The sequence below is a fragment of the Numida meleagris genome, chromosome 1, assembly GCF_002078875.1.
Source record: "Numida meleagris isolate 19003 breed g44 Domestic line chromosome 1, NumMel1.0, whole genome shotgun sequence".
In the NCBI taxonomy this organism is placed as follows: Eukaryota; Metazoa; Chordata; class Aves; order Galliformes; family Numididae; genus Numida; species Numida meleagris.
In genome coordinates this window covers 138,766,038-138,787,059 of record NC_034409.1, presented here as the reverse complement: position 1 = coordinate 138,787,059, position 21,022 = coordinate 138,766,038, and the positions used below count along the sequence as shown (strand labels likewise).

Here is a 21,022-nt window from a genome sequence, read left to right as displayed (position 1 = left end):
GACTCTGGAAGACAGATGGAATCAAAGAGCTGCAGCACAGGCTGGGGCAGTCACCTGGAAAGAATCTCTACAGAAAAGGCCATGGGGGTTCTGGTGGACACCAAACTGATCACAAGCCAGCAATGCGCTTGTGTAGCAAAGAAGGCCAACAACCCTGTAAGGCTGCACTAGGCAGAGCGCTGTCACCAAGTCCAGGGAGGTGATCCCTCCTAACTACTCACTCTGGTGAGACGTCTGAGGAGCTGCAACCAAGTTTGGGCTCCCCATTGTGAAAAACATAGAACATAGCAGAGAAAATCCAACAAGTGCCTGTGGAGATAATGAAGGGACTGAAAGAGATGGTGAGGACCCATGATTGTTCAGCCTGGAGAAGGGAAGGATCGAGGGGATCTTAGCCATATGTGTACCTGTTATGGGGAGTAACAAAGAAAGATCCAGGCTGCTTTCATTAGGGTCAGGAAAAGAGACAATGGGCACAAACTGAAATACAGGGAATGCTGTTTAAACTTAAGAAAACTTTTTTTACTGTGAGTGTGACTGAGCACTCAAGCTGGTTGTCCTGGCAGGCTCCAGCGTCTTCATCATTGCATGTGATCCTGGACAGCCTGCTGTAGCTGATCCTGCTCGGGGAGTTGCCATTCAAACTCAGCCATTCTGTGATTCTGTGAACAACTGCACTGCAGCAGTCTAATGCATTTACGTGCTAACATGTAATACTTGAAAAACAATTCCTTCTCAGTCTCCGTTGTTTCTCTCACAGAAGCTCGGTGAACATAAAGACAAGTCTGCTGTTGCAGTTTAGTTATTTTTTCTGTCATCTAATCAACAAATTCTGCTAACAAAGGCCTGAACATGCTTTTAAAACCAGGCTTATCAGCTTAGTAGGGACTGTTCTCCAAGAACTAAGACAACCTTAATCTTAATCCTGGTTTTACTCACAAAAACATTTGCACAATTTCTTTGAGATTGAAAAAAAGCAACTGGAAGATTGCCCATTAGGGCTCAGTCTTATAGTTAGACTTATCAGAAAATAAAATATTCTTCCTCCAGATTTTCCAGGACTGACTAAAATCAGGAAAGAAAATATAAACTGACATTTAACCCTGTTTTCAGCCATTTCAATCCTGTGCTTTGGCTAATGCAGTTCTCAGACAAAAATACATTCATTTCCCATCAGTTCAACTATGTAAAGACTTCAAAGAGGAAAATGATTTCGAGTATTTAAAATCAGTTTCATTAAAGCCTTAATAAATGCTTACGCAGTTCTTGGTCTTCTATTTCAGGAATTCAAATACTGTAACATAGATATATTATAAGCAACAGCATACAAGAAAGACCGATCATCCCACTTTGACCGATACATGCTCATCACCTAACTTATGTTAAATGAAAATTAAATGAGTTTCAATATGCCGGTGTATTTCTCAGCTTCAGTTCAGAGTACTTTCCTCACAGTATTGTCTGTTTTCCCTGTATACATCCCCACTATTTAAACAGTTACTTATAGTTTGCGTATAAAGCATGTGAACTACATGCTCATCCCAACCCTCTTCTGCACATAGTTCTATCAAAGATATATATGTAAATGTAAGGATATATTCAACTGTTGGAAGATCAGGGCTTAAGTTGTTTTTTTGCAAAGTACTTGATATGTGTACTATATATATATATCTATAAAGACTTTTAAGTGAGAATATTGTGCTTTTCTTTGTTAATGTCCTGTATTTTCAGTATGTATAAATTGTTTATAAGTAACTAATAAAATCAGCGAAGTGTCTAAAAATATTAAACAGCCTCCTATGAAATTTTAAATCCTGTTTAATTCCTGAGTATTTCCTGAATAATTCTATCTTCCTCACAAATAATTATTCTTCATTTTCATCTGATTCCATATCTGTTCAGAATACCTGGGGGATGTGGAGGAAGGATAAATGTATTTTTTCACCACATACCATCAATTAACAAACTGAGCATTCCTATCTTTCATTTCCTTCCCTAAGGAATAGAGAAATAATAACAGATTTTCTGCTCAACTATCTCTGTCTACTTTAAAGGAGATAAACGGCCGGTATTGCCTAGGTAATGGCACTAAATATGAACAAAGTCCATCAATCTAAAATTGCCTCATTCTCTTACAAGAAGACCTGTGTGGTCTGGGACAAAACCCCAAAGGGCCATGATTCCATTAATCCTGTATGTCTTAGACACTGTTAGAAATCTGAAGCTGCACAGACACTGACTTTCTTCTCCAATAATATTATTTGTATGAGCTGTATTTATATTTAATTCAACAAGAGCTAAGTGGCATTGCTGATATATCCCTTAAAAGACTCTCAGCAAAGTCAGCGACTGACCTCTGGATATCATTTTACACTAAGAAGAAATCGTTTATCTAATTTGCTGAAGGAGGAGGAAGAAAAAGGAAAGAAAAAATGGATCTTTGAGCAGCTGGAATCAGGGTGACTATTATCACGTAGCCTTTCCTTAATACTACCAGTCCGACCAAAAAATAAATAACATTAGGTTGCTGAACTGTGAAGTCTTTTTTAAAATGACGTCTGTGTTGCAAAAGAAACGGAATTGAAATTTTGATACTGTTTTTGTCCCGGTTTTGGCTAGTTGAGAATTAACCTCAAAACAAAGGAAAATCTACTGTTTTCTGTAGGGTAGCTCTCTGGGTGTTTGCAGGGGAATGAAGACCGAATCCTATCTCAAAGAGGTGTCAGAATGTCCAGCCAGGCAGATTAGCTAGTGTTTGGTCAGAATACTAAAATAGCATTTTAATGTAAATCTATTTGGCCACGCAAAGACATTTATTCTTCCCAACTGGGCTGTATTTCAGGGTGCAATCTATATTGTCCTTTAATGTGTTCTTCCTCAGACAGTTATTGCCCTTTAATTGTAACAGAATGACAAAGTGAAAACATAAAAGCTTTGTGAATTTTTTAAACCCAGCTAATGCTAAAGTTTCAGAACAACTGTTTCCATTTTAAAAGCCACCAGACTATTACAAGAATTTATCCAAAACAAAGCTCTGCTAGCCAGTATAACCCTTTAAATCAGTCAGAGGTTGAATACATATAGTTTTTAATTTAAGCCAGAGGCCATTTATGTATGTGGGTCACTTGAAAAAAATCGACAAAAAACATTTAAGGAAAGCTGTATATCACATTTTGCCAGTGTCAAAGCCAATGAACATCATTAGCTCAGCAAGCCTGGCTAATGAGGTTGCAGGCAGAGCAAGCACTTTAGAGAAACCTTTTGCAGGACCATTCTGCAGCCCCACCTTAAATCCCAAGTATTATTCACTGACCAAAAAACCCACAATTTCAGCAAACAAATTTCGAGCAGGTAAAATTTCATTTTAAGCGATATATTATTTTTTTTACACTGATGGTGCTGGCATATAACTCTCATTTTATACAGAAGAAGAGATGAAGTGAGAAGAGGATGGGCTTGCTTGGCCAAACTATCTCAGAAGCGTGACAGTAGTCTGAAGGCAAGTGGCAGCACAGCTTCCTTTCCCTAAGGCTATGCAGCTTCTTGAAGGCTTTCCTCAGGCGCTCCATCAGTGCAAACTCAGCGTACTGCAGCTCTCCCCATGCCCTGTGACTAAAGGCCAAGCTTGTCAGCAGGGTTCAGGACAATTCCCATTCACCATAATGAAACATCATTGGCATAGTGCATATGCCTGTACTGCTCTACCACTTCTTCCCATACAAGAAATGCTGCAGCTGAGAGTAGTACCAAAGCAATTACACAATAACCCAAACACTTGAAGATCCATCTCCTACAATCAAGGAAGTCCCCATTCGTTCTGAGCAATCCACACAGCAAAAAATTGTAATTCATTCCTAAAGCATGCAAAGACATAAAAGGACTTTTTGATGCAAACATTAGAATTTCAAATCTACGTACCCTTGTTCCACTTAACTTTGCCCTTTGCACAGGTACTTATGTTGTTGGGCATGGTGTATCTTCATGCATTTGATTAAGGATTTCCTTAGAGACTTATGATAAATTGGCTAAATAGTTGAATATTTTAGGATAATCTAACATTAGTATATCCATGATCTCAAGGACATTTGACATTCTGCTGAAAAGAAATCAGGTAGCTATTGGAAAATGAATCTACTAGTTCCCCAGGAACCAAAAACTGATGATGGTAAAGAAGAGAAAACCAAGGACATCCTGTTACATCTTATTCCCTTAAACAATACCATTCAGTACCATCTTTCTAAGTATTACAGTTTGTAGAATTAACTCTTTGAATCCTGGTACTTGTATATTGAAGAGTATACTGCACTGCTGTTGCTGCAAGAAATTGATTAGATTGAATTATTTTCAGACTAGGTTACCATTAAATGTGAAAAAGAGTATCAGAAACTTACCATCGTTTCTACTTTTTTAAAAAAATGTGAAATGGGGAATGAGAAAAGTTACATCTTTTATATGCTTAGACCCACGGAAGACAGGAGTAGAAAAGTTCTTCTACTGTATCTACCATGAATACATCTAAGGGATATAAAAATTATGGCTTGAAGAATTCATGTAGAATCACATTTCTGTAAGGGTACACAGGGTTCAAGAAGTTTCTTTATCCTGTGTTTTAACTCCTCTGCTTTGTTGCTCAAAGGCTCCCAGAATGACGAACACCTTAATCTAAATAGAGATTTTACAGTTTAATACAGCTCCACAAACCACACAGTATTACCTTAAAAAAAAAAAAAAGCCAACATACCATGGTTTCAAATAATGGCAAGATGATAAGGGTATATGACGATGCAGAAAAGTTAAGGGCTGACAGCAGCATGCCTGCATAAGCAGCACAAGACCAGCCTGTAGACTAGACTGCAGCCAGAGCCAGTGCTGAAGCAATGCTGGACTTAGTAAACTGACATCTCCGGCTGTTTGATGCCCCTTACTCAGGGGAATACAAGATCCAAGAATAACTCAAAATCAAAAGCTGGCATATAAAATGCACTGATGCGTTCGCTTCAAAGCAATCCCCCTCACCTCCAAAGACTCAAAACATCAACAACAAAACCAACAAAACTCCCAAACAGAAAGGAAAGAGAAGAAAGAGGAACAATGTTTGTGTTTCTGAGTCAGTGGGAGGGAGACAGGGCACACTCCTCACTGGGGCCTAAGCACACCTGGTGATTTACAGGTCTGGTAATACAGATTTACGCAAATGATTTATGGGCCGATTTGCGTATATGATTAAGATGCATTGTATTACTTAAAAATATGACAGTAAACAACCTGACTACCAGAACTTGTGTCTGACAAGGCAGTATCAGGTCATAAGCTTCTGAACACAAACTACTAACATGCTATCTAGCTCTAGTGTCTCTGTAGTGTCCTTGCTGAGCCACAGCCTAGTCTCCTGTCCTTCTTCATGTTTCTGAGGACAACATCACTGACTGCATTGTTTTCTCCCATGAAAGACAAAAAAAAGCCCAGAGAGTTTTTGCTTAAGGATGGTCAGGTTATCATGGCTTTTTTGTTCAACTTATTAAAATGTATAGGTATCCTGCTTCAGCTGAGTTAGTATGCTAGCAATACATGATAAATCAGTCATTTGTTTATGTCAGATTGGGCAAGGAAGGTAACAGCCTAAGGCAGTCCAGTATTACCGCAAGGCCAATGTGATTTTTGAGGCATTAGACTGAAGGCTCAGCAAGTTCTATCAACCACACTATCCCTTCAGGAAGTGCAACATCTAATATGTCTCATTGCTGTAATGAAATAATTACACAAAACTAATGAAAATGAGTCGTACTTTATAATTCTGTGGGTAAATCCATGACACGGATAAGACAGAACTGACAGTGTGACAGAAAGTTCCATTTGTGCCCACAGTTTTCAAGCAATAACCATAACAGCGTCATTTGCTCCATTATAGCTGGTCTGTTGTGGATTTTCTAAAAAGCAGAACTCAGTAACGTATTTCACCATGAAAACCAACTATTTGAGAATTGTCATTTTTATGCTGCACATTCTCTGTGGAGTTTCAGACAACTATCCCTCAGCATCTGATCTTACTCAAGTAGATCTCACTGGATTTCAGGGGGGAACTTTGACAAAATTAAACGCTGTGTAAGTGGGATCAGGTTTTTATATGCCCCCCTGATTAAACTGAGTTAAGTGACCGCTTTGTCAAACCTTAAAAAACAGCAAGTGGTGTTTTATATCTCCCACAACTGTTATTTAGTAAAATATGTAATTTCTACATATATTAAATACTATAAATTCTTATTTCGTTTCTGTGATACACAACTTGTATTCTACGCAATGACACAGCATGTTCTGTTATGGCTGTTAACTAGAAAGTGATCATTAATTCATATTAAAAGTATTTCCATTCCCATTTTTAAAGAACTTAGCACACTGGTAAAATTACCAATATTTTAAACTAAGAAATTAAGGAATATATAATGTGGCAGACATTACGTAAAATAGTTATCAGCCTTTTTGAATAATCCAATTTCAAGGAGATGGGAGAAATAAAACATACCAGTAGATGACCTCACTGTAAATGCAGATCAGCCAATGCAAAGAATCGCAGGATGGCTTAGGTTGGAAAAGACCTCAAAAACCATCCAGCTCCAACCTCCCTGCCCTGTGCAGGACTGCCTCTCACCAGATCAGACCGTCCAGGTCCCCACTCAACCTGGCCTTGAACACCTCCAGGGATGGGGCATCCACAGTTTCTCTGGGGAACCTGTTCCAGTGCCTCACCACCCTCTGAGTAAAGAATTTCTACCTAACATCTAAATTAAATCTCCCCTCTTCTACTTTAAAGCCATTCCACCTTGTACTATCACTATCAGAACATGTACGAAGTGTCCCTCCAGCTTTTTAAGTTCTCCTCAAGTACTGGAAGGCTGCAAAGAGATGTCCTGGAAGCCTCCTCTTCTCCAAGCTAACCAAGTCCAGCTTCCTCAACCTTTTCTCAGAAGAGAGGTGCTCCACTCCTCTGATCATCTTTCTGGCTCTCCTCTGGACTTGCTCCAACAGCTCCGTATCTTTCTTGTGCTGGGGGCCCCAGCCTCAGGAGCACAGACTTTGTCTAACTCTTACTAACTAGTTAGTGATCATTGCTCAAGACCGCAGAAGTCCTCATAGGACTAAATTAAATCTGCAGGCCACACGGTATTACAATGACAAAACCTAAACTAATGCAAACTGTCATACTACTGAAGTCTCAACTTACACTGTCCCTTGATCTACACTGTTAACACAGTAAAGTTACCTGCAATCACAAAAGTAATTTAATTCACAAAATTTAGTGGTTATTCCAGACTAGCTTTAAAGCATAAATCCTTGATCAGTTTGAAGCTCTCACAAAGCTGAAATTGTTGGACAACAGGCATGTGTCATACACATTCTTTTAACAAGTCTAGGACAACGAAACAAGAGGAAACTCAAGATCACGCTGCATCTCGGTTTTTCCCAAGAACACTCCTAGCTACTGTATGGAAACAATAGGTACATATGCAGATATGACCCTACTTTTTGGGGAAATTTTACTGACAAAATTGGCAATCAACATGGCCAAAACTTGTTTCCAGAATAAAACCCCAGACCACTTGGAACAAAGGCCAAGCATCTCTTCTGGGATACCTCACCTCACAATGGCTGGGCCACCCTACTCTACATCTGGTATAAAAGGCATCCAAGGGAAAGGCCAATAGCTTGGCGTATTATCAGAGTTGCAGTGAGGAAACACATCACAATTTAGCTGCACACAGTCTTTCAATGTGAATACAGGACATGAAATTATGCACAAAAGGAGAAGCTCTTTGCAGGCACAGAAGTACAGTCTGATTTGATTTGCACAAATCAAGGAAAAGAGACAGAGGCATTATGAAAATCAGCAATAATATCAAAACATGCTGCAAAGAAAATATTTTCAGGAAAAAAAATACAAACCCATTCACAGTCTTCTTGGTTTGCTTATAGGAAATGAGACAAAATACAAAGGAACGAACAACGATATTTTAAAGAATGAATAACTGTTATTTTGAACTTACATATGACATAATAATCTTTGTTCTTCTGAAATTCCAGGCCCCAGAGATTAGGGCTGAATTCTTGAAATTTGATGGTAAACTTAACATCTTGATCTGGCTTGGCACAGTTGAGTAGAGGTGTATTGTCCTTTCTAATAGCACAGCTATCTGCTTGGTCTTTATCAACCATGTAGACCTTATAATATTCATACTGGCCAACAGTTTTAGAGTCCACCTTTGGGCATATAATATCCAGTTTGTCTCCTATCTGTGGATATAGTACCAATCCTTGTCCAGGAAGGAATCTAAAAAGAGAAAAAGAAAAAAAAAAAAAGGAAAGAAAAAAGGGAAAATGTGAAACACTTGACAAAATCTCATTCAGAAAAGTAGCAATTAAAATGGACAGAAAGGAACAAATATACAGCTTCCAAAACCAAAATGACAGAGTGAACAAACCAGATCTTAATAGTCTGGGCCTGACTCAATTTAATATCAACAAGATGTTTATTTAGATCCTGGAAATTACAGATGGATTGAGTTTTATAGCCAAAGTTCCCTGTTTTGGGAACTTTAGAAGGTTCCGTATCTTTGGCAGGCACCAGACTTTCTTCCACATTTGGCCATTTGCAGCAGCCATTGCAATATATGAGAGACTACAATCCTGTCTTTCCACATTGGTAACATTTCCACTATTCCTGCACATATTTTGCTAATTTTGGACATGGGAGAATGACAAGAATGATTGCTCATTTGGAGCAGCCATGTGGGAAAGGAAGCAACTTAGACTTTCAGACTTAACATATTGAAACGTTGATTAATGTTACTGGTATAGCACAAAAGAACATCAGTCACTCATCAGGATGATTCTTACAGATCTAGGATGGACTGGAGATCTACTCGAGCCAAGGACAGCACATGCTTCCAATAAAACACTCTTCCAAGATAGCGTGATTGCTACATTACAGTGATTTCTTTGTAAACTCATCATGATTTTTATCTTTTTTTTTTTCCTTGTGCCATAAATGAAACATGGGTGTGCTTTTGCCTTTGTATACATGGAACCTTCTCACACAGACTGGCAGTAAGCTTTACTGTTTGGGGTCAGACTTGATATTTAATCCTGTCCTAAAGGTATTAGTTACCAGGCAAACGTCACTACTTCTTCACTAATGAAAAATATAAATAATTACTTTTACTATTGTCTTATCCACAAAATGAGGAGCCTCCTTCTTACAAGAATAAAAGCCACCGCAGGTTTGTTTGTTCATTTCTTTTCTCCTTAAGATATCTTTGCTCCAATTAAGGCCAGGAAGTGCAGTTTTAGAACTACAGCCAATGATACAATGTCCTCTAACGCACAGACCTAAAAGTCTGACTTTCTTTCCTCTTGCTCCTGTCTGCCAGCCTTTTTCAAAGAGCTTCCTTAATGGAGAATCAGCCTGAAAAACTGAGTGAAACAATTGCTGCCTAATGAACACTCTTCTGCAAGAGCTAGTGCTAAACAGCACACATAGTAAATCTAGCTTATTCACAGGCAGCCTTCCTGGAAACTTATTAGAATATTAAGGCTCAGGAACAAAACTGTAGGCGTAGATTACTCCCAGCCTTTTGCTTTGCTAAAGGAGCCCACCAGCAAGGAGCAGTACTGGAAGAGAACTTACAAAATGAGGAAAAAAAGGAGGATGCAATGCCCCAAATTTCAAACACATCATTTGCAACTGCTTGCTCCCATACAATGAGAGTTTATGATCTGTGCTAATTGAGTGGGATTATTTTCACTCACAAAGCCTGTGTAAGAATTATATTTGTTGTGAAGCAGCAAGTAGCAGGACAAAGACATGTAATTACAGATTTAGGGGAAAAGAACAATGAAATGTTGTGGCAAGAAGAGAGACTGTTGATGCATAAATCACTGCGCTCCTTTGTGTCGTGCAGTGTAATTTCTAGACTACAGAAACTAGGCTTGGCCACGGCCAAGCAAACAGAGGTACACTACACTGGAGACAGGACGAAGCTGCACCGCCTCCTTCAGTTCCCAGACACGACACAGGAATGGAGTGATTACCATGTCTGTAAAGCTGACATGGTACCAGAAGTGCAAAGGTGGAAATACATCCTCCTTGGAGTTGCCAGCCTTGTGAGGAGCTACTGAGGGAGTGTCTGGCTCTGCAAGGGCACATCAGAAATGCGGAAAGAAATACCACAGCCGGCAATGTTTGCCAGAGAGTAGCATGGATTCTGACTCAGCCCCTCCTTTGGGAACGATTCTGACCAGGTGAAGGCAAAGCAACAGCATTTCTGGGCTAATCCAGGTCACTGACAACTGACTGTTACCATCTTGTCTGACCACAGCCCAAACATACACTGCAGGAGATGAACATTACCCCTGTTTATCCACCTGTGTGCCAGGACAAATGCTAGCCACCGTATAATCCTCCTGCTGCAGTTCTTCTTCTTATCATGGAAATGTTAAAAGTTTTTCAGGGGAGGAACTTTGTTTTTCAATTGACTAATTTAGATTGACGTGCTTAATAAATGCAAAATTCTTAAGGTTAGAAGCATGCACCTGTCTGTCAATCTCAATAAAATGACCTAAAAACTGCCCTGAAGAACAAAAAAAGCTAACTTTGGATTTCATATATAGATTTGTATAATCAACTAGCAGCGAGGTATGTTCTCCATGAAAATTCTGAGCACAACTAGGACAGGCTCAGGAATAGCAGGTGAGCAATTCTCAGAAACAGCCACCAGCCACAAAGCACACTCATGTGCCTTGGTAAAGCAGCCAGGAATTGCCCCATAAAAAGCAAAGGACAAAACCACCCCCAGCAGACAGGTAAAGCACATTTTACAAGAGCTTTAACCCAGGAACTTGTTAGACTTTATGGCAGGGGAATACTCTCACTATGCGCCTGCAGTCTGTACAGTTTTAGCATTAAACTCGGTAAAGCTGCTTCCATTTCAGTTTCTCAACTTTTAGGATCTAATGCTGATAGGATTAGGAAAGAAAAAAGGCTGAAAATGAAAGGATTAATCTAAGAACTTGATCATATTGAAATTTTTTTTTGACAGCTTGTAGTTTTGACTGTGACCTTTACAAAAAAGGTAGTTTTGCGATTTACTTTCCTGACTTCCTTACAACAACAAAGCATAAATATGGATGGAGAGAATAAAAAAGCTTCACCTCATGCATTTCAGTTTGACCACAACAACTCAGTGACCACTCATAACTACACAGGACTGCTACCCCTGTTTGTGTAGTACTTCTGCAACTGTATTTTCATCAATACTTAAATTATTTGCTGGATAATAAGCATTTCCTTAACTAATTAATGACAAGGAACAAGATTAAGATTACTGTTTTATGATGCTATTTTTGACAACTTTATATCTCAGAAAAAAGGGGGGGAGGGGTCAATGTATATCTGGCCTTGGTAGAGGCTAATAAAAACTTCAGTGAGGCTGAATTTGTCCTATATCTTTATTTCTCCAAGTGCTGGTGTAGCCTTAAGCATTCTACGGTACAAACACTTATGCTCGTAGGACTGCATCTGTAAAAAATGAAGTTAATAAACTGGGTTTACATCTGAAGTGAGCGTGCAACTTCAGTGACTCAAAAAACATTCATTTTTTTTCCAAACGGAAATATATTAAGGATGGATCAAGAGGTTTCCAGAGTCCTGCGGGTGACACTCAGGGAGGCTGCGTTGCACCCATGGTTGCTTAGGATACTAACATAGCTCTTTGAGCAGTCAGGAGCAGAGACAGTGTCAGAGCCATTGCTTTCTGTAAAAAGCTAACTTCCTAACTTTCTGCTTCTCAAATATGAATTCTCATTACTGGGAAAGTTACATACCAGTGTAGGTCCCTGTACTGCAATAGAAACTTTGGAAAAAAAAAAAAAAAAGCTAGTTTCCTGACTCATTTGTTCTAGCAGTCAGATAAAATGACAGGGGCATTTGAACAATCTTACCCACAATTAATAATAATAGCGTTTACTGTGAGAAAGCACAGGAAAGCACAAGAAGTACAGTAAAAATGCCATATGATGAAATTAATCCACTTTCTGTCTGGCACTTTTGGATACAGAGGGCATTTTTGCTGGCAGCCCCAAATTGGTGTACTGTGGGTGACATATGACATCTGCACAAAGCCCATGGATGTGAAACCCTCCCACACATATCCAGCCAGTCATGCAGCTTAGTGAATAATAGCAAAATACAGACTTCTCAAAGCTTTTTTTAAAAAGTTTTTATTAGGTCAAAAAATCACATGTCACAGGAACCAGGAAAAAAAAAAAAAAAAGGAGCAGCCTCTTCCTCACTCCCATCAATATTACAGTAATTTTCAGCACTATGCTTTTTTTTAAGGTCCCACAGTTCCTGGTATTAATGTATCCAAATTGGTCAAAGTCCTGGAAAACTAAAATCTAAATTTGATTTTTTTTTTTAATTAAGGAATACAGTTTCAAAGAGCTTTCTTAAGGACCTCACTTTTGTTGTATAGAAACGTAGCACATTCACACACACTAAATATTAATGGAATTTCCCTTAACGATAACCATTCAAACCTGCTTAATTTCATAATAGTAAATTCTTAATAAAATTAGAGCTTTATCTGCCAACAGATTTTTTCACTGAGAATATTCTGCTATTCCTTACTACACAACCATTTCCAAAACTGTAAAAGTATCAACAGATTTTTTTAAATAGATAAATTTTAGAAAGATTTCGTTAATCAACTCTGGATGTAAAAAATGTGTTGGCATGCTCTTCACAACTTGTAAAACTACATATATATATACACATGCAAGACACTTATCTTTAACTATACCCTAGTAATTATAAAATAAATGCAGTTTCAGAGAACATGTTACTACTTGTTGAGAGTCTCGTATATTTAACTGGGGAAACAGAGCCAAAATTCTGTGCTTAAATACCTTACCTGAACTAATCAGTGTAGGCGGTTAGTTTTAAATTAATGCAACAAAAACAACCCTAGAAATGTGAACGATCAAGATGCTTCTTAAAATACAGCCTGAAACCTTCTGTTGGGGAATCCTACCCACTTAACTTTATGAAGTTTAACTACCAGCCTGACCATAAAGTTATTGACTGAAAAGTTTTATTAAGGAAATGTCATGAACATTAATAGCACAGTGTGTTAGTCCGTTACTTGTAGAAGTGCAAGTGGAATACAGAATAGCATGCCGCATACTAGTCTTTACTGTTTAAAAAGAACGGTGATTAAATAGTTTATGTACTCATCATCTGGTTTTTGAGAAAAAAAATAACATCTTGAACATCATTTTGTCTACAGCAAAAAAATTAAGCAAAGTGAAAGTCGTAACAGAGCTTGCTGCAAAGCACATAAAAGTTCTAGGAAAGGGTCCTAGTAATTCCAATGAAGTAGCAGTGCCTAACCACAGCTTGCTGAATGAGCTGAAAATCTGTGTACTGATTCCTGAAGACTTTGAACTGAAAAAAATCCAAAAACAGACCAAAGTTCTCATTTTATAGAGTCTTTTGCTTCTTACAGAGCTTTCATATTAGTTTCTGTCATATTCAATATTACATACAAAGATACGCCATGTGGATATAAGGTATACACCCAGCTATAAACCCCAAATGCTTTTTTTCCATATTCAGTGATTGTATGGGACTGATCTCATGCCAGTTTAAATGGATTAAGCAAACAAGAATTCAATGAAAACAGGATCAGTAACTGCTATGGAACAGACAGAAAAACAGGCTTCATCAAAAAAGATTAATGTGGAGTCTTTGTCTCAAAATGAGTAAGGAACTTGGTTAAAAGAAAGGCACTACTCTTACACAAACCCTCTGCAAGAAAAATTACCATAGTTTTAACACAGTAAAATGACAGAACTGGCTTTATACAGCGACTAACAAATGAAACTTTGAAAACACAAGAGGAGACACAGCATCTAATATTATTAACATTCTTTTAAGCGAGTTTTGGAAACTGCTTTTCTTTGCCAGTGCAGTATTATTAAATTATTTTAATACTATAAAAAGGCTTTTACAGAATATGTTAAATAGCTATGTTTTTGAATTTCAAAAATATTTAAGAAGTTTAATCTGCTAACCTTTATTTATATGTAACATTTTTCCAGGCAGTTAATGAAACTACTAATGTAACCAATGGTTACTTGCATTAATAGGAATTGCAGAATGGAAACTGAATAGAATTCAAAGAAATAAATAAACAAATATATTCACTTCCCTTAGAATCTTTAATGGTAAGCACCACATTACACAAAGCCAAGTTATGAAATACAGTAGCACAGGTTTCCAAAGCCACAGCTCTTGTGTTTCTCATTTCCACTGGAATGGAAGAGTCTCTATAGGGGGCTCAGTGGCTTCTGCAGTTAACACCTGCAGAAAGCCCACAAATACACTGAAACAGTTCGCAGAAACTGCAACTCAGCTCCAGTCTGGTTTTTGTGATACACCTTTTTGTCCTTCCCCCTTTTTTCATCCCCCAGTAGCCCATCTTTTTTCACCTCCCCAGTAGCCCATCTTCTTTCCATCTGCTGGGAAAAAGGCTTGCAATGCCCTGAAAGAGGGAACAGTGAAGGGTTTGTTTTCATCACCACCCTGGAGACAAAATGGTAAAAAGAAGTGCCACCATTTTGTGTCTCAAGTAGCCACACAAATGGATGCCACACTCTGTGCCTCTTCCTGAACTCCTGTTTAAGTCAGCTGCAAAACATCCATTGACTTCACTAGGGCATGCGCATGTAACACACTTACAAATGAATGCTTAGTTACCTGCACAAAATTTTTCTCAAAATTTTAAGTGGACTGAGAACAAAGAGCACATATGAAATTCTGGCTGTTTCATTTAGCGATTCATTGTGCTACCCTTTGTAAAATACCACAGAAAAGCATTCAAAATGCAACAAAGAATTTTTTATAGGCATAAAATAAGAATTTGCTGAGAGTGCATACACTTTTCTCCAAATAAGACATTTTTTTGCATGGATCTGCAGGATTTGACAGTGAAATTGTACCATCACATCACAGTCCTTAAGGCACAGAGCTTGCAGTGTATAGTGGGACACCCACGGACACGATGACTCTTCAGACACATTGGGAAATGCCTCCTTGAAAGATGTGTCATGAGTTTCCCTCACCAAATAAATCCTGTGACTATTGCTGCTGTAGATGTATACATGCTCACTTCTACTCTCCACTCAGTTTAAGAGAGTCAAAAGTCTAAAGCAGACTTGCACTTGAGAGAGTCCAATACCTGCAGCTTTGACATTTCTGGTGATAACCATAACTAATCCTTTATTTTTCTGTGTAGATGGAAGGTCACTTGCAACCTGGCACGAGATACATCTTTTTGGAGACTCTTCCATTAGGGTCTTGCTGTATAGCGGAGTTCCTGCTGCCCAGAGAGATGGGCTACCTGTGCTGGAAAACCGCCCTTTCCCTTGCTGTTTGGCTGTCACGCACAGAACAAAGCAAAAAATAAAATAAAAATTTAAAAAATCACCTAGTTATTTAATTAAAGTCTTCAGATCAACCTGTGCTTTACCTTTCATCCCTCAATATAAATCCAGGGTGTTAAACGAATGTGCAGTTTTCCTCCTGTAAAAGGAAAGCACATTTTCCTCTGCCTTAAAAACTTCTCTGAGAACAAACATCTATCTGGTTATTTTTTTGATTCTGTTTTTTTTTCCTCCAGAACAGTCAGCATATATCAATGGGAAGCAAGATCTGGGCTTTTTGCACAAGGGAGTGTATACTTACTGCATAGATAAGGCTTGAAACACTGAAAAATTATACAATTCGATATTTTACCAATGATGGCAAAGGATTTTATTAGGTTTTATATTTAGCTTTTCTACATGATCTCCACATAAAGCACTATTATTACCAATTAACTTTTTGTATTACTGCGCATAAAGCAGTTACTGCTTTGCTAGAAGCACATACAGCACTACAGAATTGTGATCTACTTACTAAATCAGTGCTGGTTATCACCAAAGAACCCTAATGTGCTTCAGAACAGTCTCCTAATTAAGAAAAAAAAAAAAAAAAGGATGGGTAAGACCAACATTTAACTTTTAAGCGTATCATAATATAATTTCATCGGCATTTACAAAAATATGAACCATCACAACAGTGCTGGACTTATTTAACTTCAACAAAGATGGAATTACTCCTCAAATTGTTGCCTGCTATCTCTCACGCACAAGCATGCAGACACAAACACACTCTCTCTTTTACTGCAGTTCAGCAGAAACGTGCTTTCAACGTAGAGTTTAAAAACTGCAAGTGGCTGCACTGGAGAGCAGAAGCCAATCTGTATAAATGGCTTATTCTGAGGAATTTCTGAAAGAGAAAACACTCAGTAGGTGCATTGTAATTAGTTGCTCTTTCTAGTTACCTCTTGACAAATGATGCATGTGGGTCTGGATGAGAGCCCAACTCTTGACCCATGCCACCACTACACACTTCAGTACTTCAAGCAGAAACCCCTAGCCTCAGCACTCTTTTTTGTTTTTTTTTTCCAGAAAGGCAGCACTGGTAATACACAAAATGAGAACTAGACATGATTAGCAATGTTGGAATTCTTTCAGAAATGCTTCATACAGCTATGCCCTAAATATATCTGAGCGCAGCCTTCTGCCTTCAATTCCTTCCAAATATGTAGCATGTTTCTGGATTAGGTTATAGGACAGAACATGGACACATACCGTCCAAGCACGGTTCCCACAACGCTTAAAGACACACTTTTGCTATATTTGCAACCTTTAAAATAGAAAATATTCATATGATCATTATTTTAGATACAGAAGATTATAAACCCATTGAGAAATACAACTTTTATCACAAAAAAACACCCTTTAAAATATAAACATTTTTTGGATAGCACTTTACTGCCCCCTTTTGCACTTTAACATTAGAACAGGTTTCAACATATGCATACTTTTATGAAACACTGTTAAGAAATAGGTTAAGATGACAGGGCACAGGGTTTATACAGTAAGAGATTATCAGGCACTGCTCTGGGGACATCTTCCACTTAATCTGAACTGTTAACGAATGAAAACATCTAGCTTTCATTGTCCCAAATTTTCCATGGAAGAGATCGGTAAGGGGTGGTTTAAATGACCATTTTCCATTTTAATCTGCATGTACATAGGCAATGGAGAAAGAAAGCTATGCTGCTCATTAACACTAGTTGTCTTTCTGTCACAATTTTCTAAAGCACAGATCATCTGCAACTTGAATTTGGTTTTATTCCACAGGAAGAAAAGAATGACAAAGGGCTTTCTAGTCCGAGGCCATTCATGTGTTAGCAATCTCTTAACTGAAAGGATGGGTGTCTCCTTCAGAAGAAAACTTCACAAACTGGCAGGCAAGGATATTTTCATGAAAGGTGAAGACAAGAAGCCTAGACATTCAAATACCCTGCAAGCCTACAGGCATAAACCCGTTCTGCAACTCCACACTGCAATTACAGTCAGTGCAGAATTCATGTGTGTCTGTGTGTGTCCATATATATCTACAAAAGGTAATAAATCTATAGTCTAGTGGCCAGTTATTTACAAAATACTAATTCATTATGACAGAGCCAGAGGGGGACTCGTCCTGCCCTCACCCTCAGCTTCCATTTGACAAAGTCCATGTGCTGCTGCGTACGCTTATATTTAAACTTAATCCATTTTCCTCTGTCATTCTACAATTACAATACAAGTCACAATAATATTAAATTTCACTGCCTACAGCATTGCACAATTGAACCATTACTGTAATGAAAACTGACTCCCTTTGATATTAACACTGGTGTTTTCTCTCATTTGCTAGCCATGAAATACAGGAAGAGACCAATGTTGTTTTAATTAAAGAATTGTTGTTCAAAATACGCTACTGGGAATATTAAAGTAGTTCTTTACACTCGCAGCAAAGATAATCAGGTATTTAAATGGTTTGGGTTTTTGAAAGAAATAAAAGTCTGTGCCATGGATTCAGCGTAACACAAAACCACTGCTCTACTTGTGCTCACAGAGGCAGGGCGTGCCAAACCCAAGAAACATGGCGCTTTGTTGAAAAGATGCAGAGCAGTAGTTAGCATGGAACACAAAGTCAAACCAAACCATGTGTGCTTCTTACAGAAGTCTTCGCTGTTAGGAAGTTAACAGAGACCAGCTGGCATTTGCCAAAAAACCACTTTTCAAAAAGGGCACTGTAAATCACAGGCTATGGATGGGAGAAATAAACAATGAAAACAGATTGTTCTGTTGCTGTGCTGTTCCGCACTCTTCTCCACCATTTCTATTACAGAAACAAATCTTATGTCAGCCACAACACAGGGATACAAACCAAGGTTTTTTGGTCTTCCTCCTACAATTTGTTCACACCTGTACAGTCTTGTTCCAAGACATGCTTCAAGCAAAGTCTATAAAAGAGGGCCGGGACTGTCTTCTTTCTTGATGAGACATTAATTATCAGTGATGATATCTCAAATTCAAAGAAAAAAATTCAGCTGCTTGCAGTTGTTAAAAAATATATTACTGTATACCATTTGCCTGCATAAGGAAACAGTGGAAGCGGAACAAGTTGTTAACTCACAACATTCAGGAAAAGCTACTCCAATTCAACTACACCATCATAAGACAAAACAAATGCATTTTGGCAAAACTTTGTTACGCTAAGATTTTCAGAATCCAGCTACAATCCTCTTTAACTCCCATACTGCATCCCTTTCCTATTTATTATAGAAATACAGGTTTAGATGGGAAAAAATGACCTTGACCAAAAAAAAAAAAAAAAAAAAAAGAGACACCTGCATCTCACATTAAACCCAAGATTAAGCCAAGTGTAGGGACCCTATGTTAAACAGCAACTTTTTCGAAGTTTGACTTGCAGAAGCAGAACGAAGTATGTTTGCCGCTGCCACTTCCAAGACACCAGTAATATCTGAACTACTGAAAATCAGCTTTCGGCCCACTGCAGTGCTGAGCCTCTAAAATTAAGGTGAACTGACTGCAGAAGAGTTTACACACTCCTGCAAAGGTCCAGAGGTGCAGTCATCACTAGATTGGACATCCCTACCCAGCTTGGAAACTGCAGGTGCCCCAGCCACTCTATCTGGATTCGCTCACTGCCCTGCGGTCTGGCAAGGCTCAGCCTCTAGCACAAGGAGGCTCAGCATAGCCACTTAGTAACCAACTGGATTATCCTTCGGGGGTAACCTGTGCTGCTCTGGGGACCAGAAGAGTTGCTCACAGCAAACAGTTGTCTGTAGAAATGCACTGGCATCACACAGAATTGCAAGCAAAAAGGACAGAAAACTTGGTACTGGCAGAGCTACCAGTGCAGAGACGGACCTGCCCGAGCTGTCACAGCCAGCAAGAAGGATCACCACCAGCACGACTGCCCTGACAGCTGGCAAGCTACATGGAAATTAAGAGTCATTCCAAGTGCAGACAGAGCTGTAGCTTCTGACATCACTTTCTGATAGAAAGAAATGTAATGAAGCTTCAGAGAGATGTGTATTTGTTCAACCCCAAAAAACCTTTTCACACTGGCTTTGGTTCAAGACAGCTCATGCTTAAATTCGTCCCGCTTCAGCAAAAATATTCAGCATTCAGCACATGCTCAACATGAGCTCTTCTGAATGAGGACAGTTTTCTGAGTCAGGCTCCAGGAGCACAGCTCAATCTTGTTCACCTTGCTGTCACGCACTGAGAAAGTTACAATGAGCAATAAATTTGTAAGATGTGGCTTTTGTTTCTCTCCAAAAACTATGTGAACGTTGTCTGATAAAAAAAATAGAAGGATCAATGATTACCACCAAAATCACATAACTTATAGTATTTATCATGCAGACCAGGAGTTTTGTCTCCCAGTGTGATCTGTTCAGCTAATCCATACAGCTTGGAACCATCTTGGTTAAAAAAAAAAAAAGAATCGAAAAAACTGAAGGCCGAGCGTTGTGCAGTGATTGAACTAAACTAGACTGCTTCTGAACTAAACTGAAATTAACTAAACATAACAAAAGCAACTTAACGTGAACAGTGAATGCTATGAGACTGTAAAACCTCAAAAGAAGTCAAGATGTGCCTCACTCCAAATCTGCACTTTCATCCCACCAGGTATAGAAACCAACCACTGCTCAGGCAGCAGGTAAGCAGATGGCAACCACCAGTAAAAATGAAAATGCAAAACGATGCACCACTTGAAGAGTAAGAACTGCAGTTATGTGTGCTTTCACCAGCACTCGCTGCATAGGTTCCTTAAACAAACTGCTTCAAACTTGCAGAACATCAAAAGCCAGATGGGCCTTCCTGAATGAATCCACAGGCAAGAAGCCAGGATTCCCGTTTGCTGCAGAAATAGGCCTGGACTTGATTTGAGTCTTCTTAGCTCTGACAGCCTGGTGTCTGGCAGATCTCCCAATTCAAAATAAAATAGATTTCAATTGCAACTAGGCTTTAACTAATAATAAATTTTAAATCCCTCTTATTAGCTTTAACATGTACTTCCCTTTATAGAGCATTGTTCACTTTTCCCACCACTGTTTTTGGTTTGGGTACCTAAGTAAATACACTACTCAAACAAACGCTAACAAAATAGTGAGAAGTAATTTACAACACCGCAGATTTTTCAGACTAACATATCATTCCAGTATCTAACCTATCCTCCCGTGCAAGGTAAGCCATATAATTTCCCATTTTTGTTGACACGTAAAACTTGGTTATTCTTTGAAGTGTACACAGTTCCAAATGCTACTAAAGAGAGTTTTGGAAATTCTATTTTAGCCAATAATTGAGACATTTTAAGAGAACACTATAGGAAAAAAAGAAGAAACTTATGTACATGCTCTGCATCAGGAATGATTCACCTAGCAACATAATCCTCTACCAGCCTTTATCTTTTTTGGCTTGGGACCTGTGTTTAATACCAGAAGAAAGCACAGACTATTACATCAAAGTTTAAATCAGCTGCATTATAATTATCATGCTG

At 38.6% G+C, this 21,022-nt stretch overlaps 1 protein-coding gene across 1 annotated transcript in view; it reads right to left on the bottom strand.

Annotated features, from left to right (window-relative positions):
- Window positions 1–21,022, bottom strand: part of EFNB2 (ephrin B2) — a 43,791-nt gene that overhangs the window by 13,731 nt on the left and 9,038 nt on the right. The window contains exon 2 of the mRNA XM_021415641.1: window positions 8,040–8,323. Coding sequence (XP_021271316.1) covers window positions 8,040–8,323 — 284 coding nt within the window. The remainder of the gene's footprint in view (window positions 1–8,039; window positions 8,324–21,022) is intronic.